Raw genomic sequence first — 27,872 nt, 5'->3', positions numbered from 1 at the left:
GCCTGGGAGCTTGAGGTCGTTACAGGTAAGGACATTAAGAAATAGAGCAAAAGAAAAGGCACACTGCTGTACAGTCATAAGACCTAAAACATAAATGTTTGACGCCTGGAAGCTTGAGGTCGTTACAGGTAAGGACATTAAGAAATAGAGCAAAAGAAAAAGGCACACTGCTGTACAGTCATAAGACCTAAAACAGATAAATGTTTGAGAAAATATCTGTGATTTATTCCGTAAAAATATTTGTATATTATGTTGTGGAAGAAGTATATATTTATAATTTGTTATATGGAATTACTTTATCTCATGCACTCTGCATTAATCAGACAGCAGGCTGACATGGTACGAGTAAATACAAAATAAAATCTCTAGCAACCACAGCAAAGGCACTCAGATGTTAGCAAATGCACTCCTTGGTTAGGACATGGAGTTGGAGGAACCAACAGCATGCTTTAGCACAAAAATAAACAGGTCTACCATTCTAGACAGAATATTAACTGATGTTACACAGTTAGCATAGAAAAATCAAGAGCACATAGCAGGATTTTAGCAACAGCATAGGTGAGGACATTCAAACTGGAAGTGGATGCAAAGGTTGGTGACCAATGTTTACACTTCCTGAATGGTCAGAAACTGGCTGGAGGAATTTAAGAGGTACACTGAGCTAGCAATGGATGTGAAAGATCACATCTTCACATTCCTGGGCAGGCGTAGGTAGTTTTGACTTAGTAAGGTTGCTCATTATGTGTAGAAACCGGCATAACTTAGAGCTAGTCTTCAGTGTCCACTGTCCCAGCCTCCGGCACCTCCTCAGCGCTCCTGGCTCCTTTTCCCGCACTCACTGACTTCTTTTTCTTTTTCTCCTTCTGTTCCTGATTTCGAGACGCGAGTGCTTCACTCATTCGAGTGATATAGGCAAACTGAAAATAAAAAGGCTGCAGTTAAAAAGGTGCTTATTAATAGCTTATAACTTGAAGTGGAATCTCGGATCCCAGCCACATTTCTATGATTGCCAGTCATAGACGACCACGTAATAAGTTCTTTGGCCTATTCCTACCGCTTTATGCAAGGTCAATCTTACCCGACACAGTCGGCTTTAAGCATCTCAGTCCACCAGACTGTAAAACATGAATTTCCAAACACTGCAGTCTCCTCAAACTTGTTATCCAAGTGATCTGGGTTTCTTCCTGTCCTCCTGTGAAAAGGTTTACCACAAACCCATCCACATTTATTCACTGGTAAATCAAATATTCTGCTTTTTCCACACTATGATCTCAAATTCACTGTTCAGTTGGTTAAAGCACTATACCAAAAAAGTGTAAACCTCACGGGCTGATACAGATTTTAATCTTTCCTACTTTATTTAAAGCTTTACAAGGCCAGGAAGTTACAGCAGAATATTAAGCTTTGTGAGCTCACGGATAACAATCACCAATTCTAACTGAATGCTGTCCAATGGCACACTCATGAATATAACTGAAGTTGTAAAATTCTTAATGCGTGAACTTATATGGTCACAAGTAATGAATGAACAAACCCATGAAAGAAAAAAACTCAAAGATCGGATACTTAAAAACTAAATCACTTCAGACCACAACAAAGATTCCAAATACATGTTTGCTTGAAGCTCTAACATTCACAGTTTTCTAACGAGCAATAAAGAAAGTTATTGAATCCAATTACAGTCGCACGTACTAATAGGTCGAGTTACATCTCCAGTTGTAGGGGTTACAGAATGACTGCCTAATAATATTAGGCAATTCGCTATTTGCGCCCCCTCCCTGTAATTGGCTACAAACTCGGGGATGGTGACCTGCAAAGTACAGCAGTCCATGATTCCAGTATTAACATTCTTGATCGTTTTTTTTTGTGCTTATTAAAGAAGCCAGTGTTTAACAGGAACTGGTGCCCCTTCAACAGAAACGAAAAAAGTTTCTTGTTAGGAAACACATCAGGGGGAGAAAGCAGTGGGCCTCCCTGGAGCTCGCCGGACACAATTCCTAAATTGAAAGCTGTCCTACAGAGAACTGCGGATCCTTTGCAAAAGGGTTTCAGGAGTCATCAACTGCAATTGTGGTCACAAACTATTGATGCATATTGTGAATCACAATTAGGTGGGAACATCCCATCTTAATTGAGATTTAGAACAAAATCGGTAAACCCATTTTGTGATTTGGAAAGTATTTACTGAATCACAAATTGGGCTAAGTAAATAGCAATAAGACATTTACGGACATAAACTGGCTTTGTAGGGGATGGCGGAGCACACTAAGGGCTCTATGAACAGACACACTTAGTCTCATTAAGTAAAGCATAATTGATAAAAGTACAACAAGTTAGGATTACCAGAGCCATGCTCCTCCTGGACAATAGCTTGACATCTTCTGCATTAATGGTGCTTCTCTTTGCATGCCTACGAAAAAGATAAGGATATTTAATCAACATCATACTTTCAGTGACCATTTGAGAGGGTGAGGACATCTGGTTGCTTTGCTTAAAAAGCAACATGCAAAGGCTACAGAATAGTCTGAATACGTAAAAACAGGGCAATAAGAAGTTGAAATGATCAGTCACACTCTAAAATCTGAATAAAATGGAGTCTCCAGCCTAGAGTGCTCAGCAAAACCCATTGTTGAATCCACATGCTGGCAAACACAGAGAAACCGTGTATCTTTCTGATTTTGAAGGTATTCCTCAACCTCTGTTGCTTAAATGAAGGTGTGTCCCGTTTGATTCCGGTCTTCCAGAAACCAAAATGAAACACTTTTTACATACAGTTATGTTTCCCTTTTTGTCCAATGTCTTTGAATTTTGAACTCCTAGACAAGCACAAAAGTTACTTAATTTCACTCCTTAGAAGCACACTATTGGATGTTCACTTTTTCTTGTTTTGGGCCTTACCTATAATTTTCTGTTTTTTTTTTTAATTGAGTCTGCTCATACAGAGTTGTCTACTTGTCCAGAGTTGTGCCCCCACCTGGTTTTCCTGTGACGGTTTGAGGTCTATAACTAAGGAATCTCATGAGCTTGGCATTCCTGTGAATCTGCAGTTTAGAATCTCTGAAGTATGCAGCATGATAACATCGTCATTCCTAAGTTGTGATTGCCAGCTATATTCCACACGTCTTTCAGTTTCCCATATTCTCTATAATAGTTTGTTGTTCTCGCAGACCTGCTAGAAAGATCACTAGCTGCCTTGGAAATTGTATGCAAAAAGATACCAGAGCGGTTGTCTATTTTTGTTTCATATAGGAATGTGAGGTGCTTGGAAAGGGCTCGCATTTTGTGAAGAGATTTGATTTCAAGAAGGCAGCGGTAACCTAAAATGGCAGCTCATCAACATCACAAAAGAAAGACTTCACCAAATGGAAAAAAATGTAAGCCAGAATGATTTGTCCAGTACACTTACATAAAATCGCAGCTGATTGCCAATCCCATGATACGTCCAAAGCCACTGACACAGAAAGTAATTATTACAAAAGCAGAACTGTAGCAGGGCAATGGTGTGCAGAAGATTCAATGTATGATCTGTCAGCTTTAAGAAAAATGTAAATTTTCTCTTCAAAATCCACTTTAACTAACGAACATGCACATCAAGTCAGTACCGACTTTGTTGGCCAACTTACAGACAACATTTTTGAGGCATGTGTGAGGACATGTTTCTCCGACAGGCAGACAGAAAACAGTTGGTGGTTAAAGGTAATGTGAAAAGTGGAGAGAAGATAATGGTTACCCAGAGTTAGAATCAAAAGTGGATGCCTGCACTTCTGTATAGGTTAGTCGTGTCAAACCTGTAGAAAAGGCAGTCTAGTTAGTTTTCTTCTGAAACATCTGAAAGTGCATTGCTCATCTGTTTCAGGCCCAATGAAAAAACAGTTTTAATTATTTTCTCATTTTGTGAATCTTCTTTTCAGTGTAGGAACCAAAATGTTTGTTCCAAAACACAAAGGCTGCTAAATCAAAGTCTTAACAATAACTCATCTGCTAAATCCCTAGCAGCTAAACCAACAGCATCCACAAACCGTCTGATTAAACTGCTATTTGTTAAACCAGCAGCTTCACCTGGTCTCTTTTGGAAGAAACAAAAACAACTTATGAATGTTTTCCCAATTGCTCCTGTCCATTAAAACTTGAGTGGCAGTCATTTCACCTGCTTTTAAGGTCATAGCACCAGAGATGCACACCTGCTCACACAGGCTTATGACTGTTAGCAACTGTGTGAGTATCTGGGCCTTGCATCTGCATTCAATATGTGATGCAACCTCCGTAGGAGAGGCCAGCATCCACAAATAGTGAATGTTCTTGCTCCAAGTCATACAGGATTATACAGATAAACCCTTCCAAACCAAAACTGTAGTTGTAGTATTGATTGTTGCAGCAGAATCCAAATATCCCTAGCTGTGTTACATATGTCTGCAAAAACCATGAGGAGGTGTCTTTTTAGAAGGAATCATTTTCTGCAGTCCCTTTGCTTCTTCCAAACAGATTTCCCTACCAAGTCTCAAGAAGGAGCAACCAGGCCCTGTTACAGATTAAATATTTCCCCATAAGAGTAGGCATTTGAAATGGCCCCTGTCCAGCATCTATGGCATAACGATGCAACTTTCAGGAAATAGTCAAATAACTTTCTTTTCAGCAGCAAAAAGAAAAAAAAAGGATCAATCGCCACAATTGTGATGGTAAGTCAATGTGCAGAAAAATCTGGCAGCAACATAATCTGGCAGCAACATATCCTGTAACAAAAATAAAAAAGTGAAGAATGGAATTCTTGTACTACTCAAGAGTTACTGGTAATTTCTCTGGGACCGGTTCCAATCCACCTGTCCATTATGCGGAGTGCTTAATTTGAGTCAGTGATTGCCACTGAACCTAATTTTTTCTGCATCAGACATTTACCGCAAACAAGAGACATAAAAATGAACAAAGCGGACAGACAGAGGAAGAGAAAGACGGAAAAAAGTAATGAAGGGAGAAAGCAGGACCCTGCAAGCATGAGCAAAGGGGGCATAGAGTGCCTAATAGTGAATGAAAGAGACATGAGGTGGATTCAAGACCGTGTAGCCATGGTATTCGTACACCAACATTTCATTGCACTGGCTGTGAGCTTCTGAGCAAAGGTTTGGGTACCGGCACTCAACCTTTAACAGATCAAGCACGTATTAGGATTACCTATATGCAAATCAGCATTGGTTCTTGTCCAGTAAAAACAGCCCATCAGGCAACCAAGTTGCATCTTTACTGAAAAGGAACACAAGCAAACCATACCGGTTTTAACATTGCGAGGCCTCACACCAGTGAGGTGCAGCAGAGGTCTGGTAGCTCAATGAACTACTGGACCCATATCTGGGCATACCAATGACGAAAAGCGTCACAAGGAGAAAAAACAAAAGAAAGCGATAAGTGGGATTCATCTCAGTCACTGGAAAATTACTTTGTGTCACATTTCAGTCTATGTTTTGTTCACTGTGCGACTACATCAGGGAATGCACATATGCATATAAGCCATGGTCCTGGTCCTGGTCCTGAAGGAAAACACCGGATAGTTTGTACTGCCAGGTCACATTCCCTCTGAACAGGAAAACAAGCATCCTCAGATTACTTTTTGCCCGATCTGGTCTCATCAGTGAGCTGCAGATAGAATCGAATATGCTACTTACCAGTATGCATCTGTTCTTGGCATGTAGGGCTGCTGACATTCATATCTGTGCATAGATCGCCGCCTAGTGTTGGGTCCGGATGATTGCATATTGTTGTCCTGGAAGAGTCTAAGTATCACGAGATAGGTGGCTCCTCCCCTGGACTACAGTGCGCATGGGCATCCCCTCCATCCGTAGATTGTTTTTCGCCATTGTGGCAGAAATGGAGTGTAATACAGTAAATGATGACCATGCTAACTAGTAATAACTGAATGCTGCAGCTGCCACAGGCGCCGGGGAGGAGGGTGGGCGATATGAATGTCAGCAGCCCTACATGCCAAGAACAGATGCATACTGGTAAGTAGCATATTCGGTTCGAGGCATGTGGGCTGCTGAATTCATATCTGTGCATAGATTATATAGCAGTTCCTCCATTTAGCGGCGGCTGTCCGTGCCAGCTGCAGCAGTCTGAAAAAGAGTTTTGAGAACAGCCTGTCCTACAGCTGCCTGCTATCTTGAGTGTACATCTACACAGTAGTGTTTTGTAAATGTATGTGTAGTGGACCATGTGGCTGCTCTACATATCTCTTGTAAAGGAATATTCCCTAGGAAAGCCTTGGAGGCCCCTAACTTTCGTGTGGAGTGGGCTCTTGGAGGAATCGTTAGTGTGCGCTTAGCTTTTTGATAGCAAATTTGTATACACTTAACGATCCACCTAGCTATTCCTGCTTTTGAAATGGGGTTGCCTTTGTGCTGTGGAGAAAAGGCAACAAACAGTTGTTTTGTCTTTCTGAAATTTCGTGTTCTGTCAATATAGTACATGAGAGCTCTCTTGACATCAAGTGTGTGGAGCATTCTCTCTGCTACATTCTCAGGATTAGGATAAAACACGGGTAGTTCTATGGATTGGTTCATATGGAACTGTGATATCACCTTGGGCATGAATGTAGAGTTGGTGCGTAGTACGACCCTGTTTGCATGAACCTGTATAAATGGCTCTTGAATGGTTAGTGCCTGGAGTTCACTAACTCTTCTCAATGAAGTAATGGCTACTAGGAAAGCCACTTTCCAGGTTAGAAATTGAATCTCACAGGAGTGTAGAGGTTCAAAAGGTGGTCCCATTAGTCTGGTGAGGACCACATTCAGGTTCCAGATTGGTGAAGGTGGGTGCGTAGGAGGAATCACTCGTTTGAGTCCCTCCAAGAAGGCTTTGATGGCAGGCACTCTGAACAGTGAGAGGTGCTGCCTGTTCTGAAGGTAAGCTGCCAGCGCGGTTAAATGTATACGGATGTAATTGTATGCTAGATTGCATCTGTATAAGTGTAACAGATAACAGATAATGTTTTGAGTTGATGCATCCAGCGGATTGATGTCATTATTTTTACAATAAATGACAAATCTTTTCCACTTAGCCGCATAGCAGGCTCTGGTCGTGGGTCGTCTTGCCTCTTTGATGATATTCATACATTCTGGAGGCAAGTTGAGGTGGCCAAATTCTAAGATCTCAGGAGCCAGATCGCTAGGCTTAGCTGTTGCGGATCTGGGTGCTGAATTGCGCCATGGCTCTGGGTTAAAAGCCTGGGCGTCAGCCGCAGTCTTTGATGCGGTACCACGGAGAGTTCTAGAAACGTGGTGTACCATGGCTGGCGTGCCCACGTGGGAGCAACCAGGATGAGCGTCAGTGAGTGTTGCCTCAGTTTGCGTGCCACTAGCGGTATTAATGGTGCTGGGGGAAAAGCGTACGCAGATCTGCCTGACCAGTTCATCCATATCGCATTGCCCTGCGACTGTGGATGCGGGAACCTGGCAGCAAAGCTTTGGCATTTTGCGTTTTCCCTTGTGGCGAAGAGGTCTATCTCTGGATGACCCCACTGCTGGAAGTACGGTTGGAGTACTGATGGATGTATTTCCCATTCGTGCATCTGGTGGCTGTGTCTGCTGAGCAGATCCGCCATTTGGTTGTCCTTGCCCGGGAGGTGTTCCGCCATGAGGAAGATGTTTCTCCGAATGGCCCACTTCCACAGGCGCTGAGCTATGTGAGATAACTGTGGAGAGTGTGTTCCTCCCTGCTTCTGTATGTAGTACATGGCAGTCATGTTGTCCGTCCGGATCAACACGACTTTGTTGCACAAGTGGACTCTGAATGCCTTCATTGCTAAGAAGATCGCCATTAGTTCCAGAAGGTTGATGTGCATCCCCCTCTGCTGTGTTGTCCATAGTCCCTGCACTGTGTAACTGAGTACATGAGCTCCCCATTCCTGGAGAGACGCGTCCGCCGTCAGTACTATTTGTGGTACAGGCTCTTGGAACGGTCGGCCCTTGGCAAGGTTTTGTGGATTCCACCAATGCAGAGAGTTGTATGCCCGACCGCTGACCAACACTAGGTCTTTCAACTGTCCTTGAGCCTGATTCCACTGACGTGCTAAGCACTCCTGAAGCGGGCGCATATGTAATCTCGCATGCGGGACTATGAAGAAGCAGGAAGCCATCATGCCTATCAACTGCATAAACACTTGGGCTGGTAGGGAGTGTTGAGGTCTGAACTTTTTTATTAGCAACTGCATGCTGTGGATCCTCATGGAATTGGGTTGTGCCGTGGTCGCCCGAGTGTCTATGGTCGCGCCTAGGTACTGCCGTACGTGGGCGGGTTGAAAGTGGGTCTTTGGATAATTTAGTGAGAATCCCAGGCTGTGAAGAAGGTGAATGGTGTGGGATACGTGGCTGGCACACTGCCGGGCGGACTTTGCCTGGATAAGCCAGTCGTCCAGATAAGGATAGACGTGTATGTGCTGTCTCCTTAAGTGTGCGGCCACTGTTGCTAGGCACTTGGTGAACACCCTTGTTACTCCGAAAGGGAGGACCTTGAACTGGTAATGTTGATCTTGAAGAGTGAACCTGAGATATTTTCTGTGTGATGGGTGTATGGGTATATGGAAATACGCATCTTTTAGATCTAGTGTTGCGAGAAAGTCTCCCTGACTGAGCAACGGCAGCACCTGCTGCAGGGTGATCATGTGAAAATGGTCCCCTGTTGGTAGAGCGACGAAAGGACCCACTCCTAAACTGCTGTGATTGCAGAGCCCCCATAGACTTTGCAGTCTCTGTATCTTTTTTGATTTTCTCTAGGGTGGTGTCAACCTCTGGACCAAAGAGGGAGTAAGGGTTGACAGGTTGATTGAGTATAGTTGTTTGTATCTCCGGTTTGAATCCGGAAATTCTTAACCAAGCATGTCGTCTTAACATGACGCTGGTGTTAATAGCCCTAGCTGCAGTGTCAGCTGCGTCAAGAGCGCACTTAATGGAAGCATTGCTTATGAGCTTTCCTTCTCTAATCAGCGACTCTGCTCCTTCCTTATATTGATCTGGGAGGTGCTGTAGCAGTGTCTCTAGGGTATCGTAATGCGCCCTGTCATACCTAGCAAGAAGTGCCTGAGTGTTGGCAATTCTCCAAATGTTAGCTGCCTGTGCAGCAACTCTCTTTCCAGATGTTTCTAAGACCTTAGACTCCTTGTCAGGGGGAGAAGCATCACCCGTTGTCTGTGAGTTGGCCCTCTTCCGAGCATTGGAAACCACCAACGAGTCCAAAGGCAGCTGGCCTCTTATGTAGGTAGGGTCCACAGGAGCTGGCCTATACTTTTTCTCAATCCTAGGGTTCAGTACTCTTGCCCTCGTGGGCTCCTTAAAAATGTCATTAGCTTGTTTTAGGACACCCTTGAGCATGGGCAGAGTTTTAACAGATCTTTCTGAGGTAGAGAAGTAATCCATCAGAAAATCATCCTCAATAGGATCAGTGTGGAGCTGTACATCATGGTTCTCAGCTGCTCTCTCAATTAATGCATTGAAGGCAGCAGCATCTTCAGTTGGAGATGTTTTCACCTCATATGCTTGTGTGTCTGGAGCAGTATGTGGGTCCCCCGCACCAATAGTGTCCACCCAAGGTTGGTTTTGGTCGTCCGGGTCAGTGGTCAATGGATAAGTGCTGTCATCAGCACCATAATCTCCTGCATCCACATCAGACTGTGTGGGTGAGAATGATTGAGGCTCCTGTCCATAATCTTGAACATGTTCCAGAAGAACTGGTGATGTGGTTTTCTGTTTCTTTAATTGAATTCTGTATGGTTCCATAGGTTTCTCTGCACTATCTTTCTTTTATGTAGTGAAAGTTTACCAGTCCCTGAAGAGATAAACTGCCTCAGCTCCTCATCCTCGTGAGGTACTTCAGCAGTTGTTTGTCCCATTGACACCCCTTTTGGCGCTTCTACAGCGTTCTTCGTGTCGACACCTCTCTTCGGTGCGGGACCCTTCTGTGCGTCGAACATCTTTGGTCGCACCGCCGGTGGTAATCCGAACTTGATGTGCGTCGACACAGTCTGAACCGTGCAGGCCGTGATCGGCTGCGGGGCTGTGAGCAGCTAAGCCCGGTCGTGGATGCGTAATAACGACTCCGACACCGTCTTCTTTACGAAGGGGGACGGTGTCGTGGACTTGACATGGTCCTTCGAGACCTTCCTTGGTGTGGCATCGAGCCCCGTACCAGACGTTGGTTTCTCGGCACGAGGATTGGGAGGGTTTGGCTCTTGAGGATTGCCCTTTTTTCCCGTATCGACGATCGGCGCCGATTTGTTCGGGTCGACCACCTTGACCGAAGTCTTAGGTGCAGTCTTTTGTATCTTCGGCTCCGAGGCCTTGTCGCCGCTGAGAGTCATTTTCTCTTTCGGTGCCTTCAGTTTCGGTTTTCCTTGACCGGATGATGGCGCTTTCGAGACCGATGGCTCCGTAGGATAGTTCGAAGCCGGGCTTTGAAGCGGGGCTGTAGAACGAGAGGAAAGATCTCGGGTAAGGCCGTGTGGCGATCCCTCGACCTGAGCCTTATCGAGTGCCTCTTCGGGCCCTGCACCGACACGTGGGCCTAGCTCATCTTCCGAGCCATCTCCCTCGGCCCCAAAGGCCTCTCCTACCTTATCGACGGCATCATCTTCCTCGACATCTACGATACGCTCGTCTTCGGCATCATAGTTGGATTCACGCTCCGAATCCGTATCCGATAGTCCCTCCAGAACTTCAAGGTCCACGACTTCTTCCTCTTCGGTCCCGAAGATGTTGTCCGGGTTTGGCGCCGCTTTCTGCGCCTCGAGCCGAGCTGCTCGACGAATGCGAAGAGTTTTCTTCGATCGGAACCTGGAACACGCCATACAGGTGGCTTTGTCGTGTGTTGGAGTTGGAGAGAGGCATTTATTGCACACGGGGTGCACGTCGAAGCGAGCATACTTAGCGTTGCAAAGAGGGCAACGCTTAAAGGGGTAATTTGATGTTTCCATCGTCTATCTCGATCGGGCCTCTGACGTCGAAGGGCAAACGGCTAACTTCGATGCTTTTCTAGAGAATCAACTGTAGAAAAATACTTGGCGCCGAACGAAAACAATAACGACGAGTCTAAAAGCCTTTTGGCTTGACAAAAATAAAGTTTTCCTAAATACTCAAAGAGCTAAGATTAGGACATCCGAACCCAATGGCGGAAAAAAACAATCTAAGGATGGAGGGGATGCCCATGCGCACTGTAGTCCAGGGGAGGAGCCACCTATCTCGTGATACTTCGAAGACTCTTCCAGGACAACAATATGCAATCATCCGGACCCAACACTAGGCGGCGATCTATGCACAGATATGAATTCAGCAGCCCACATGCCTCGAACACTATGGTACAATGAATTACAGGGCCCATGTCTTAGCAATCTCCTCATATGCAGGGAGTCTCACTGAGAAAAACAAATAAGAATTGGCAAAACGAATCTATTTCACTTTCTCAATGCTCTAGTCTAAGGTTATCACTGTAGGCTTCACAAATACTGAATGCTGTAAAATGCACCAGCACTTGAAAAGCTAATAGTGGCAAGTGGCCATAATAAAAGTATAAAAAATAATGAATTTGATATTTTCAAGATGGTTACCCCCTTAAGAGATACAATGTGACGACACAATGCCTGTAGCGATCTTGAAAGCACATAGCGACAAGCTAAGAGGAGAGGGAGATCCCCTTTCAAAATAAACAAATGCATCCCACAACCCAACCTTGTTGGGCCTGATCAGCAATGTACAGCCTGAGTTTTGGTCAATTTGACACCCCTAGTGGAAAAGGTGAGCCACAAGTTCTGCAGTCCACCCATCATTCTTTTGCTTTTCTCTCAGCAAATCTACATCTTACTGTGGTGTATGCTGGCTGTGAGTGGAAGGAGGAGGACTTCGAAACACAGAGATTCCACTGAAGCTGGTGCTGACAGAGCTTTTTATCTAACAGGAGCACTGCCTGGTAGAACAAAAGTTGGAAGAGATGACAGGCACTATCACTCATTGCTTTTATTCAATTGAGAGAAACACTCTCACATCTAGTATTGGTACTGGAAGGCATGGATTATAAACAATGTTTAGGTAAGCTTTTCTTTGATGCTGAAAGAAAGCAGCTTCAAATAATGTTCTTCCATTGCTATGGACTCATTCTTCAAGCAAGTATGCAAGCTGAAATGTCATGCTCCAGTGGCATATAAACGCGTTACAACAAACAATTGATGGACGGAATGCTGACAATGCAGACATTCTCCCCCAGTCAAGAGATCTGGGTTAAATCCATCGTTCTTTTGCCCACTACACCACCCCAGTTTAGACATGGCCATATGCAAATCAGTCTTGACCCTGTGCCTCATGGGAACAGTCCAGCCCGAACTGCCAAGCCATGTCTTCCCTGGACCAGAATCAAGCATCCTAGGACCGGTTTCTGGCTATCAGCCGTCATCAGCCAGGATAGCTTGACTCCAGTGGCGTAGTGAGCACGAGTCCCACGTCTGGGAATACCCATCCCACTTAGGGCGAAAAGCGTTACAACAAACAATTGATGGACGGAATGCTGACAATGCAGACATTCTCCCCCAGTCAAGAGATCTGGGTTAAATCCATCGTTCTTTTGCCCACTACACCACCCCAGTTTAGACATGGCCATATGCAAATCAGTCTTGACCCTGTGCCTCATGGGAACAGTCCAGCCCGAACTGCCAAGCCATGTCTTCCCTGGACCAGAATCAAGCATCCTAGGACCGGTTTCTGGCTATCAGCCGTCATCAGCCAGGATAGCTTGACTCCAGTGGCGTAGTGAGCACGGGTCCCACGTCTGGCAGTTCGGGCTGGACTGTTCCCATGAGGCACAGGGTCAAGACTGATTTGCATATGGCCATGTCTGAACTGGGGTGGCGTAGTGGGCAAAAGAACGATGGATTTAACCCAGATCTCTTGACTGGGGGAGAATGTCTGCATTGTCAGCATTCCGTTCATCATTTGTTTGTTGTAACGCTTTTCGCCCTATGTGGGATGGGTATTCCCAGACGTGGGACCCGTGCTCACTACGCCACTGGAGTCAAGCTATCCTGGCTGATGACGGCTGATAGCCAGAAACCGGTCCTAGGATGCTTGATTCCGGTCCAGGGAAGATATGGCTTGGCAGTTCGGGCTGGACTGTTCCCATGAGGCACAGGGTCAAGACTGATTTGCATATGGCCATGTCTGAACTGGGGTGGCGTAGTGGGCAAAAGAACGATGGATTTAACCCAGATCTCTTGACTGGGGGAGAATGTCTGCATTGTCAGCATTCCGTTCATCATTTGTTTGTTGTAACGCTTTTCGCCCTATGTGGGATGGGTATTCCCAGACGTGGGACCCGTGCTCACTACGCCACTGGAGTCAAGCTATCCTGGCTGATGACGGCTGATAGCCAGAAACCGGTCCTAGGATGCTTGATTCCGGTCCAGGGAAGATATGGCTTGGCAGTTCGGGCTGGACTGTTCCCATGAGGCACAGGGTCAAGACTGATTTGCATATGGCCATGTCTGAACTGGGGTGGCGTAGTGGGCAAAAGAACGATGGATTTAACCCAGATCTCTTGACTGGGGGAGAATGTCTGCATTGTCAGCATTCCGTTCATCATTTGTTTGTTGTAACGCCAGTGGCATATAAAGACATCTACAATAACATTTTCTGCTGACATCACAACACTAAACTCTCTACCAGAAGGAACCTGCGGCAAAAGCATTCAATCAGGAGAAAGTTATTTACAGAAGTGCGGATTTTCAACAAAAAGGAAACATTTATAGGCATTACCTAACACACCTATAATATATCAACTCCCTAGTTAAACAACTCTGCCCTCTAGGTTCCAAAGAGCCACACTTTTCTGAGAAGGTAAGTTCTGACAAATGAATGCTTAACCAACCGTTTAACTACAAAGCAATAATGAAATTCAACTGCAAAACACTTACAAATATAATTACAAATATGATAAAGAAAAGTGGAATCGAAATTAAGAATTCATCCACTAGACATTCAATTTAAGTTTTTGACTTTCTGTATAATTTTTATACAAAAGATCTAATAGACTCCCAGTTCATGTATAACAAACTTGCATACGTTCTGCACAGATATCACTTTCCCAATCTTTTGTCTACGATACTATAGGATACGTGCTCACACGTTCATTTGTCACCGATTTCATTATTATAACACATCTGTGATAACTGAACTTGTGAAATATTTATGTTTAGCAACCATTAAATCAATTGCATTCTCGGTCTTTACTCCTCTTTTTAATGTACCAGGATTGTTGCATATTATTTACACTATGACGTTGTCTAAATTGAGCACAACATTACAACAGCTTTTTTTAAAAATAGCTCTAAAATATAAAAGCTATAAACCTAGGACTTGAACAGGGGTTACTTTGAGTTCCTGCCGCAGATGCTCTGCTTTTGCAATCACTGCATCTGAAAGTGGCTTGCACATCCAAATAATCGAACTCAAAATTAAGACTGCATCACAAAGTGTCAGAGACAGAACTTTCTCCTTCACAATGGAAACGTTTTCACAGACTATTAGAAGTCTCTCACATTCACTGACTGCTAGGTCAGCACACCAGGGAGAGCCAATTCAACAGATCGATTTATAACAAGCATTTGCAATGCAATGGGTCTTGCATTACGGACAGTTTGAGGTATTGACAATGGAAATAATAATCCAACGCCAATAACTCATACTTTCAGTAATGTGAGACCTAGTGCATTGCAAATGCTTGTGTAGTGAGCAAGGCACCAGCACTGCATGTCTAGGTGTAGTACCGCAAGCTGCTCCTACAGGTCCCTAGCGAGCAAGGCAACAGCACTGCATGTCCAGGTGCAGTACCGCAAGCTGCTCCTGAAGGTCTATAATGAGCATCAAACTTTTGGCCACATATGGTACTGCCTCCTGCAGAAGATATGGTAAATCCACCCTACCCATAATGCAATGCATGCAAGACAGTACCACGAGCACATTCAAATAGCTATGTCCATATATACAATTAGTAGCTTTAAAATGTGACAAAATAATTATATTAATTCCGGATTAGCTAGTACTCTATGTAGAGCTGATGAAGGGAAATGTACATGCAGTACCTCAAGCAGCTCCTAGATGTCCCTAGTGAGCAAGGCACCACGACTGCTTGTCTAGTTGCAGTACCGCAAGCTGCTCCTAGAGGTCCCTAGTGAGCAAGGCACCAGCACTGCCTGTCTAGGTGCAGTACCGCAAGCTGCTCCTAGAGGTCCTTAATGAGCATCAAACTTTTGGTCACATATGGTGCTACCTCCTGCAGAAGATATGGTAAATCCACCCTACCCATAATGCATTGCATGCAATTATTATAGAAATTCCAGATTAAGTAGTACTCTATGTAGAGCGGATGAAGGGAAGCTTATAGAAGCTCTAATATAAATGTGAGAAGTGTTAGCGAGTAAAGTAACCATTTCCAACCTAGTTTGGGACCAGGTGAGTTTCCTGTCTGAAGGCCTTTAAGAAAATAGTGTCATGAGGCTGTAATTAAAATCTAGGGCATAACACCACATATGTTTGCAAAACAATTTAGGAACAATGTTTAAAAATACAAAGACCTACAGAGCGGACAAAAATGAATGAATATATCACCAGTAGATACAAAATTATTAGGTATACTTTATTTATGTCACTTTATATATAAATTATAAAGGGATTACGTATCATATTCATGTATTTTGATACTTTCAAAATAAAGACAGAAAATAGAACATATGTTTCTTGTTTTTTTTGGATAAATCAGAATTCAAACATAATATATAAACTCAAGTATGTATCTACAAAAGGTTTGTACAAAGTAACAGATTACAATTTCAAGTAGTCATGGCTGGGTCAATGTTACATCCTACGCGCGTTTCGGCTGTGAAGCCTTCATCAGGATGCCATGTAACTGTGCTTTCGTTATCCTAAACAAAATGTATACAAATCACAATCAATAATAAAGTCCGCAGGTAGGTTCTGTTTATACTAGCAGGTCTCTGATTTAAGAAAGTTAAGACTAAATGTTATGTGCTAGTAATATCATACAATTAATTATTTAAAAAGACCTTTTAGTCCATCCACTATGTACAGTTCTAAAAACAACGCAATTGCATAATACCTTATAGCCCCAGACCCTTGTGAGATTTCTTGAAGCTGTGAAACCAAAGAGATGAAAAAGAAAGATATTGTTTGATCAGCAAAAAGTTGAGTATGTCTGCCCTGTAACTTATAATGAGGTTAAGGTGGGCAATGGAGATGTGTACCCTCCACCAACTAAGGAAAAGATGCAACTGTTTATGAAAGAGAATGTACACCACGAACTAGCGACAGAATAGTTGTGGATCATACTGTCTGATACCTCAAGAGGGTAGCGATATCCCAGAGAAGAGATGTCGTTTCGATGTGCGGTGATCTGTCTCAAGGTATAAGTCCAAGATGGATAGAAGGAAATTGCCTAGACAGATGGAACAATTAAATAAGTGCTCTGAATGTAATGCCGGTGTACAAATTTGCCAGTTACCACTGTTAGGCTAACAAGTTATAATACCTTAATGTTGTGACTTGGTACTAAATCCTTCCATATATGTATATGGAGGTGGACATCCGGAACTGAAAGATTATCACATATAGCAGGTACTGCTGACCAAGAGAAAGCATGTTAATCTACTCATGCCATTGGTTCAAACGGAAATGGTTTGTAAGTCTAGAAGAATATGTATATTTAAAGAGGGAGATGTACCTCAGTGAGAGTCTGGAATGCAGGGATATTCAGCTCACTAGGGGGGGATTGGAGGGCTGCCGCTGTAATTTTGGTATACTAAAGAAAAAGTGTGTATATTGGACTATTTATTCTCACTATGTTAGGAAAATATAGTATTGTATACAGATTCAATGCTTACCTATGTATGTAAGCGGGCATCAAAAATATGTTAATCCTCTCGACTATGGTGAAGTCCCTGGAAGAATGAAAATAAAGGAGAATATTAATTCTACGGTCATGGGGTCAAGAGAGAAAAAAAACGGACTGAGCTGTGAAAAGCTGTCTGCGGAAGGGGACTGATAGTAGGCATTGTAAAGTTCCGATGTCATTACTTACGTTTTCGAGACCCACTATCCGCCTTGATGAACTGGAGAGCCGCGTGCTCGGAGACCGCAAAGCCGGATAGGTGATGTAGCCACAGTGGTGCCGACAACTGCGGTTCTATTTATGTGGCGGTGAAAAACGGTCTAGGTCGTTCCTGGATGAACCGGAAATAGATGGTAATCCACCATAAACGTAAGATCCGGTTGTAATGCTCATTATCGTATTGGTGGGTGCCAAAATAGCAGCCATCTTTGAGTGACAGATCCAAGTGTGATCGTGTTGAGTGGGATATTACGATAAAGGGTGAGAATGTTACTAGCTCTATTCAAGCAATATAAACAAATAACTCTACTGTGTAGAGATATAGACCTGTTTGTCAGAAAATATCGGTATGCCGGGAAACCATGCGTTCCGGAGAACAAGGTGTGGATATATTCATTTATCGTAAAATGGCCGCCATACGAAGTAATGAAGATATCCATTAAATCACAGCCCTAAAGAAAAAAACAAAAAGAATTGAGCTACACGGCCAATTCATGCTTGAATATCTAAAGGCAGGGGTTATTCCCCAAGGTCTTAGAATACGCAATATACCTGGGCTCTTTGTACAGATACATAGTTTCCTAGAAAGGTGGTCATTAATAGCGAATAGATGCTCCCGGGATCTCATGATCTTAATTGTCGAAACAGCAAAAGAATTAGTTCAGACCCTCTTGGCAGAAATTCTAGAACTAGAGACAAAAATCAAAAACAACCAGGCCATTGAGGAAGCTCAACAAAAGTTGGAAGAAGTGGAGAAGGAAATGCACTCCTATACAGACTACTTGCTAAAAAGAAAAACAGATAAATTAAGAAAAGACATTCAATTCTTTAGTCAAGAAAAAGTCTATCCTTACTTAGCAGAACATTACTATCAGACAGAATCAATGGGAGAAGTCCAAGAACAGTCCAACTATTCCAGACCCCCTAGGAAAGTCACCACGTTTTCAGACACATCTGACTCAGACAATGAAACATACAATCAGTTCCCAGAACAAGGCCCAGTTAGAAATGCCACAGGAACATATAGAGCTACACGTCCTTTTTTATCCAGGCGTGGCAATCAACGCACACGATGGAGAACCAGATTCCAACCCAGGTTCAGAGGCACGTACCAACAAGTGGACAATCAACAATATCCCCCACCTCAACCGTACCCACCACCTCAGAATTATCCACAAGCTCCCAACACTTACACCAACCAGGACAAGTATCTAGTCACGAGACATGCACAATATTGGCGAGACTAGAAGAAATTCCCATTTTCAATTTGAGTCGCTATCCTCTCGACCAAGCCACAGAATCCTTGCTAACGAAAGGCCTTTCGTTTGTTCCACACAACAACATCAATAAGTTTGAAATCTTCAAAGACTTAATGGTCTTTTTTAGGAAAATCAGACTTCAAGATTTTTTTCTGGGACAGGTTGAAGATATGACATCTACTGACAACAAGTCAGGTCTCAAACCTCCATCTACCTTTCTGCCTACGCTGGACCAAGTAGCGCCAGAAATATCCACATTTGAACATGTGGTTTTTAATAAGCTTCTAGCAGCTACACGACACATTCCTAGACCAGCATACAACATATCCCTCGAAGAACATCAAGTATTACAATCTTTGAGTGCCAACAATGAAATAACTATTAAAAGTTGTGACAAAGGCGGAGGAATAGTTGTACTTGACAGAGACAAATATATCTCACAGATGGATACCATGTTATCCAATCCACTCCATTATGCTATCATAACCAAAGATCCTACAAAAAAAGTACAAAAATCCATACTCTCCATAACCAATCGAGCATTAGAACAAGATTGGATTTGTGACAAAGAATGGCAATTTCTTAATGTACAACAACCGAAAATGGCTGCCATCTATGGAGTCCCGAAAATTCATAAGAGTATTCACAACCCACCATACAGACCAATAGTTACAACCATTGGATCAGTGACAGAACCCCTGTCCAAATATGTGGATTCCCTTTTGAGGATACATGTTCCACAGATTCCATCGTATGTTAGGGATACCCGTGACATGATCAATAAAGTAGAGAATCTACAGTTCAATACCAACAGACACACCATGGTTACCATGGATATAGAAGCTCTTTATTCAAATATCCCACAAGAAGAAGCTATGGAAGCGGTCAGTTGGTTCATGAATACGTATGAGATAGATTGTCCCAGAACTTTTGTCTTGGAGTGTCTCCATATAGTACTCACTGAAAACACCTTTGAGTTCAATGGTACACTCTATAAACAAACCAAAGGCGTCAGTATGGGGGGAGTCTTGTGCCCCCACAGTGGCGAACATCTACATGGCCCTGTATGAGAAATGCTATATCTATAATGAAATCGCCCCATACAGCGAGTCCATATTTTCATGGTCCAGGTACATAGATGACGTCTTTTTCATCTGGCGAGATGATACCACAGACGTCACTGATTTTGTGTCCTGGCTCAATTTATGTGATAAAAACATAGTCTTCACAGCCAACACCAGCAATCGCCAAGTGGAATTTCTTGACATTCTGATTCAAAATAGAGACAACCACCTTGAGGTAGACCTATATATCAACCTACAGCACGCAATACCCTCCTCCATTTTGACAGTTACCACCCTCATACACAAAAGACGAGTATCCCATTCGGTCAATTCCTACGACTTCACAGAAATTGTACCAGTCTACGGGACTTTGACATTCAAGCAGAACTTATGAAAACAAAGTTCGTGGCTCGAGGCTATCCAAAACGTTTAGTGCGGGACTCGTACAACAGAGCCAGATTTTTTGACAGGCAACATCTGTTAACTCCACAGCCTAAACCCACCAACTCTAGGATAGTCTTTGTAACGAGACATTCCACCATGAATGGAAAGATCCGCCACATCATCAACTCCAATTGGCACATTCTCAATGCTACTAAACCAAGAGAGAATGTTATTCCCAAACCCCTATATGCATATAGGAAAAATAAGAACCTAAAAAGATCTCATGGTCCGCTATCGAATGACGAATACCATCAAGCCAAAGATCCAGACATCACTCACAGGCCAGACCAGACCTGTGGGCAATTACAAATGCCTATCATGTGTAGCCTGTAAATTTGCGATAGAGACATCCACATTCACGTTCAACAAAATACATCTACAGTTGAAAACTTTAACTAATTGCAAAACGACTGACATCATCTACCTACTTTTGTGTCCGTGTGACAAAGGATACGTGGGTGAGACGGCACGATCCATGGCCACACGGCTTACAGAACATAGGTCGGCTATCCGCACTCAAAAAATCCAAGCGCCTCTCGTACGACATTACATGGAAGCAAAACACAGTGAGCACCAAATAAGATGGTTAATTTTAGAGAAAATCAATACTAACACAGGCATTGCCAGCACAAATATACGGAAATGCAGAGAGGTGTACTGGATCTTTTCCCTTAATACATATCAGAAGGGAATGAATAGTGACATTCCATGGGACCAAGTACTAAGACATAACTGTGATTAACTACCTGATTAATCCTTTTAGTAAAAACCAGCATTTTTTTAAATCATTCAAGTAGGCCTTCTCTAACTACTCTCAGACAGTTAGCATTCTGTTTCACGTGATTATACATTTTCATCTACACTTGTTCTTAGATTCGGTCACCTTTAAAGAACCATCACTCTGACATAGCAGTTACCCCTTACCTGTAAGAGCACTTCATCCATTCCGATTTTTCAGTCCTCATCTATTTAGGATGGTTCCACTTCATTAGGAACCCAACCATGAGTAAGACTACCACTCTTTTATCTCATTATTGCGGACTTTATGGAACATCGGGCATCAACCAGTACTAACTCACATAGCAAACCCATCTTAACCATTCCAAGATGGCGGCCATTTTACGATAAATGAATATATCCACACCTTGTTCTCCGGAACGCATGGTTTCCCGGCATACCGATATTTTCTGACAAATAGGTCTATAGCTCTACACAGTAGAGTTATTTGTTTATATTGCTTGAACAGAGCTAGTAACATTCTCACCCTTTATCGTAATATCCCACTCAACACGATCACACTTGGATCTATCACTCAAAGATGGCAGCTATTTTGGCACCCACCAATACGATAATTAGCATTACAACCGGATCTTACGTTTATGGTGGATGACCATCTATTTCCGGTTCATCCAGGAACGACCTAGACCGTTTTTCACCGCCACATAAATAGAACCGCAGTTGTCGGCACCACTGTGGCTACATCACCTAGCCGGCTTTGCGGTCTCCGAGCACTCGGCTGTCCAGTTCATCAAGGCGGATAGTGGGTCTCGAAAACGTAAGTAATGACATCGGAACTTTACAATGCCTACTATCAGTCCCCTTCCGCAGACAGCTTTTCACAGCTCAGTCCGTTTTTTTTCTCTCTTGACCCCATGACCGTAGAATTAATATTCTCCTTTATTTTCATTCTTCCAGGGACTTCACCATAGTCGAGAGGATTAACATATTTTTGATGCCCGCTTACATACATAGGTAAGCATTGAATCTGTATACAATACTATATTTTCCTAACATAGTGAGAATAAATAGTCCAATATACACACTTTTTCTTTAGTATACCAAAATTACAGCGGCAGCCCTCCAATCCCCCTCTAGTGAGCCGAATATCACTGCATTCCAGACTCTCACTGAGGTACATCTCCCTCTTTAAATATACATATTCTTCTAGACTTACAAACCATTTCCGTTTGAACCAATGGCATGAGTAGATTAACATGCTTTCTCTTGGTCCGCAGTACCTGCTATATGTGATAATCTTTCAGTTCCGGATGTCCACCTCCATATACATATATGGAAGGATTTAGTACCAAGTCACAACATTAAGGTATTATAACTTGTTAGCCTAACAGTGGTAACTGGCAAATTTGCACACCGGCATTGTTACATTCAGAGCACTTATTTAATTGTTCCATCTGTCTAGGCAATTTCCTTCTATCCGTCTTGGACTTATACCTTGAGACAGATCACCGCACATCGAAACAACATCTCTTCTCTGGGGATATCGCTACCCTCTTGAGGTATCAGACAGTATGATCCACAACTATTCTGTTGCTAGTTCGTGGTGTACATTCTCTTTCATAAACAGTTGCATCTTTTCCTTAGTTGGTGGAGGGTACACATCTCCATTGCCCACCTTAACCTCATTATAAGTTACAGGGCAGACATCCTCAACTTTTTGCTGATCAAACAATATCTCTTTCTTTTTCATCTCTTTGATTTCACAGCTTCAAGAAATCTCACAAGGGTCTGGGGCTATAAGGTATTACGCAATTGCGTTGTTTTTAGAACTGTACATAGTGGATGGACTAAAAGGTCTTTTTTAATAATTGTATGATATTACTAGCACATAACATTTAGTCTTAACTTTCTTAAATCAGAGACCTGCTAGTATAAACAGAACCTACCTGCGGACTTTATTATTGATTGTGATTTGTATACATTTTGTTTAGGATAACGAAAGCACAGTTACATGGCATCCTGATGAAGGCTTCACAGCCGAAACGCGCGTAGGATGTAACATTGACCCAGCCATGACTACTTGAAATTGTAATCTGTTACTTTGTACAAACCTTTTGTAGATACATACTTGAGTTTATATATTAGGTTTGAATTCTGATTTATCCAAAAAAAAAAAACCAAGAAACATATGTTCTATTTTCTGTCTTTATTTTGAAAGTATCAAAATACATGAATATGATACGTAATCCCTTTATAATTTATATATAAAGTGACATAAACAAAGTATACCTAATAATTTTGTATCTACTGGTGATATATACATTCATTTTTGTCCGCTCTGTAGGTCTTTGTATTTTTAAACATTGTTCCTAAATTGTTTTGCAAACGAATGTTACAAGCACCCTGACTTAGGAATTAACCTCAGGGGCACCCCTATTTTCTCAACAAACATAACACCACATATAACAGGGGATGTCCTCATGGGAGGTTACAAGAAGAAACAAGGCTGTACTAAGGAGGGACTACTAAGCCTAATGACCAATGAAAAGCCGCCATTTACAAAGGACAGGGACTGGAGCCAATTTAAAAGATGGGTGGAAAGCAGGCAGAGCTTTATGTACATACCCTGAACACAGCATCTCTCAAAGAGACAGCGCAAGTGCTGCCTAGGCGAGACCTGAAAAGCTGGTTATTCATCCTGTGATCCATTGTAGTCTATTAACAGCACACCTAAAATCGGGAATATGATTGCACATTCACAAGGACCCTGTATATAGTGTGGATGATAAAAATTCATAGAAGGGTTCAGCTTTATATTGAACACTGGATGTTTCTGGGGTCAACAGATATATTTCAAAAGTTAATAAACAGTAATTGAAAAGAATGAGGTAGAGAAAAAAAAATCTGCCACGTGTTTTATTTACTAATATAAACTACTTGGTTGGTGTTGACTGTCACGTAAAAGAAAGTTAAAAAGGGCATTGCCAATAATATATAAAATATAAGGAAACACCTTCCTTTCTCCTGATGTGCTTGAGGAATTAATGCACCATGGTTAAGAAGAGATGAAGGGCAGGAGCAATTAAAATTCTTACTACCCGATTCCAAGTAGTGTAGCATAATGGGTGTTATGTACACCAGCAATATTCCAGCATTGATGCATAACTCAAAGTTATTGGTTCCACACCTAATTTACAATCTTTTGCATTTAACTATGTTTTTGCTGACAAAATCGGTCATAAGAAAAAGGCACTGTATTTAACAAACAATTTGGAATCACAACAAGGAATTGCAAGCTGATATATTTGTATATCCAAGGGAAGGGGATGGGACAAGGGATGAACAACACAATGTAATGCGAAAGGAATGTATAGGACGAAAGTCAGATGGTAGAATCTTAATGAACTGAAGGTAAATGTATGTAAAAGCTACCTGGAAACAGACTATTAAATTCTGGTCATTTTGTACTTCAAGTTTGATGGCAAAATGGAAAGACATTTTTTCAAGAAGCTACTGGCAATTTTGTTTGATAAAAGTACTTTCATCTCCCTCAGGTTTCCCGATTGCTCAGGCGATTTAAAAAGACCCCTTGCTGTTAAGGCTTCAAGGTTTGTGAGTTGCATGTCCATTCTGCAGGCACATTAAATAGTTACACTTCTACTACCTCTGCAGTAAGTAGCTTCCATCAAGGAAACCAAAAAGCCCATCTTAAGTGCCCAATAAACAGGAATTACACCCATATTTTTGGACTAGGGTTGCCTACTAAACTGAGCTCCCTTAAGCCTTGTGTTCTTTAGCTTTGTAACAGAGTTACACCAGAAGCATTAGCTGCACGCTATTGCATGGGTACTTCGAAACGAGTGGTAATTAGTATCAAACAGGATCACATATACTTACTGCATTTCTGCAACAGATATTCCTTTGCATGTGAAAGCAGCACGCACTACTTGAACAAGATCGGACGTTTCTGCTTTAATGCAAATCGATGATTGGTTATATTTGATCAGGAGATACTGGTTTCCGATCACAAGAGGTGAAGCTGTTGTCCTATTGCGGAGGTTGAGGACTACCACGAGCATGTGATGATACAAGTAGTAGGTAGACAGATGGATGCAGTACGATGACTAATCTCGCTCGGTTGTGTTTTGCAGTGTTCTTGGAGTGGTGGTGTTCTGCATTTCCTGAACAATGAAATGCCAAAACTGTAACACTCAGTTGACGCCAACTGCACTGACTACTTATTGGGTATGAAATAAAATGCAATAGTCAAGTATGATATTCATGGAACTGGGCATCTTTACATCAAGATAACAGCCTGCTGCCCCTTTGCTGTTACCAACAGATCACATTTCTGGCAGGATCCGTTCTGCTTATCCATTGCCTTACTGCACAGAGCAGGAACCTCCAAGCTGAGTGGATGTTGAAATATCAACTTTCGAGCTGAACAAAACATAATCCTGCCCAGACCTTTTGCACACCTACGCTGCCCTCCAAGCCAGAGCTAGAGGGGAATAACTTCTGTTTGCAGAAATGATAGAGTAAGAAGCTTGAATTACTCCCCACAGTGCAGCACAATATAGCAGCATGCTGTATTTCAATCGCTCTTGAGATTGCAGTATAGAACACCAAGGAACGGTGTCTAAATGGTCTGCTATATTGCACTTTAGGACATAGTGCTACTTTTAGCACCCAAACACCACCTCCTGCAAACAGGATCCTGCACTATTTGGTGGAAAGGGATAGTATGGGCCGGGGGAAGGGGAGAGGATGAATCATCCCACATGGTCTGAGTTCCCGCTAAGTGACTGTCTACATAACAGACTAATCAAAAGATGCACTACTGTACAGAGCGGTGCAACTTTGAGCTAGGTTTGACTGTACAATACTAGTTAGGGAGCAATTGCCTATAACAGGTTATCCCTGTAAAACATCTATAGTTTAAAATAACAGAAGCAGGGACATTTTCAGGAAAGAGGTAGATTCCTCTTCAGAAAGTTGCAACGGTTTAGAAGCATGCATTTTTAGGACGGCACCGATGGATAGGGATACATATGCCAAAACTCAGTCGATAATGTAGCGATGTTTTTTTTTCTCTTAACAACGGCTCAAGGTCACATGCACCAGGAATGGCCTTTAATAAGGAGAAAGAAAGAAAAAAAGAAGTTTTAAAACTTGGGGCAAAACATTAAGGAGGCTTCTAAAAAACAGGGAGCTGCTCAGTTTATATTTTCTGATCCCTTTTTAAACGAAACAGTAAAGATGATGAGGGGACAGAGGCCATAAAAACAGAACCCAAAGCACATTCACGGTAGCCAGCATCCCCAGTATCCCACATGCCATGAACTGGCAGTTGCTTCAATAATTTTTTTCTTTGAAAAATTGGCTCTGTAACACTACTGAAATATTTTAATTTCCAATATTTGGTTTTCGTTCGACGTTTTTCATACAGCTCTTGACTGAAAATGTTGTGTTTCTGGTATGTCTGAGGAACATTTTCTTAGTAAGATACGCCATCTGTTACTGAGCTGAGTCATAAAAACTATTAGGTAAGCTCCTACAGACACAGCCTGTGCTGTGATGATATTTTCGCACATACAGTTATTTCCGATCAGAAATGAACTGGCACCCCAAGATTTGTAAACATCAGGGGTGTTTATGCCATTAAGTTGTGCGTTTCAGAGTTCAGCCTTAGGTCAAGCCATAGCGTGCCCTATCATCTTCAGATACAAATACTTTCAGTGCATGAAAACCGATGACATACTATGTTCCTGAAATTCAGATCTACATGTATAGAAGGTCACATCTACTATACTAACCCCAGCCCAAAAATATATGGGAAGAGGGCCACTATCCCACATATATTCCAAGATGCTTATTTGCTATTTTAACTTAAGTCCAGGAATATTCTAGGGAAAGTTATAAATTCCCAAAGTATTTTAGGAAGGGTCGAAAAGCAGCAATTTTAAATTGCAGAAAGTGTTGCCCTGACTAGGAATAAGAGAGGATGTGGCCTAACAGCTAGAGCAGTCGACCTTGAAGCTGGAGAACCGGATTCGAGTCTCGGCAGGGATGCTCAACATCCTGCGATTGTGGGAAAATCACTTATTCTCCACGTGCCCAACAAAATGAATGTGTCCTTTAGTAACACAGCTGGTGCTCATGTAAAGGGCTCTGATACCTTAGAGTAGAGTTCGCGCTATATAAAACTAAAAAATAGAAATACCACAAATATTGAACATATCTACATATCCAAATATTATTGCACTTTGTTGTCACAATGTATTTTTTGCACCATACAATCCAATAACACTCATTAGTATGTTTGATCCATAATTGTCCATGGGTAAGTTCATAATAATTCCCAACATGCAATACTAGGAACAGTACAACAAGAATGCAAATCACATATTTAAATAGTCCAATATTTTAAATGATGTACTGGAGCACAAATGTGTGCAGTGTATTAAGTGTATGTGAATAAAGTGCAAGTAACAAAAATAAAAAAAGGGGGTGGGCATGTGGGAGAAGCGCTTACAGAATTGCTGGCCACAAGCTAAATGCTCCATAGCAGATTAGGCACCGGGAGGGTTGGTGCATGTGAATCTACAGCACTACGCGCTACAAACAGATTCTTACAGGGCAAGGAGCATTTTGCGTTGGTAGCATGTGCGGCTGTAGATGCTTAGCATAGTATCCCCCCCCCCCACTCCTCCCCCGTTGCAGTGGCTAGAGCGTGGCTGATGCTTGTTGGCGGGCCAATATTTCCACAAAGTAATGCTTAGTAAATGGGTGTGGTGTTGACCAAATAGCTGCATTACTGATGCCAGCTAAAGGGATACTGCCAAGGAAGGCAATGGCTCTGGGGAGGAGTGTGAAGTACCTATTTAGCATTTAGGTAACAATTTTGAATGCATTTGACAATCCATCTGGCAATGTCAGCTTTGGAAATTGCTTGTCCCTTGATACATTTAGCAAATGAGAAACATTTGGTATGATTTGAGGAATGTTTTGGCCCTGTCAATGTAATACATATGTGACCTTTAAACATACAAAGTATGCAACACCCTTTCAGCCACAGAATCAGGCTGTTGGAAGAAGTCTGCAAGTTCAATAGTTTGAGTGAGGTGGCAAAGTGATTCTAACTTAGGAAGGAAAGTAGGGTTGGGTCTAAGAACTAAGCTATTCTTGTGGATCTACATAAAAGAGGTCCTGGATGGTGTGAGAA

At 42.4% G+C, this 27,872-nt stretch overlaps 1 protein-coding gene across 1 annotated transcript in view; it reads right to left on the bottom strand.

Moving 5' to 3' along the window:
- Window positions 1–181: 181 nt before the first annotated feature.
- The window catches only part of CENPS (centromere protein S), an 88,086-nt gene continuing 60,395 nt past the window's right edge, over window positions 182–27,872 (bottom strand). The window contains exons 4-5 of the mRNA XM_085609833.1: window positions 2,344–2,410; window positions 182–917 (exon numbers count right to left, since the gene is read on the bottom strand). Coding sequence (XP_085465959.1) covers window positions 768–917; window positions 2,344–2,410 — 217 coding nt within the window. The 3' untranslated portion in view covers window positions 182–767. The remainder of the gene's footprint in view (window positions 918–2,343; window positions 2,411–27,872) is intronic.

This window comes from Triturus cristatus, chromosome 1_2 (assembly GCF_964204655.1).
Source record: "Triturus cristatus chromosome 1_2, aTriCri1.1, whole genome shotgun sequence".
NCBI classification, from domain to species: domain Eukaryota; kingdom Metazoa; phylum Chordata; class Amphibia; order Caudata; family Salamandridae; genus Triturus; species Triturus cristatus.
This window is presented reverse-complemented; position numbering and strand designations above follow the sequence as displayed.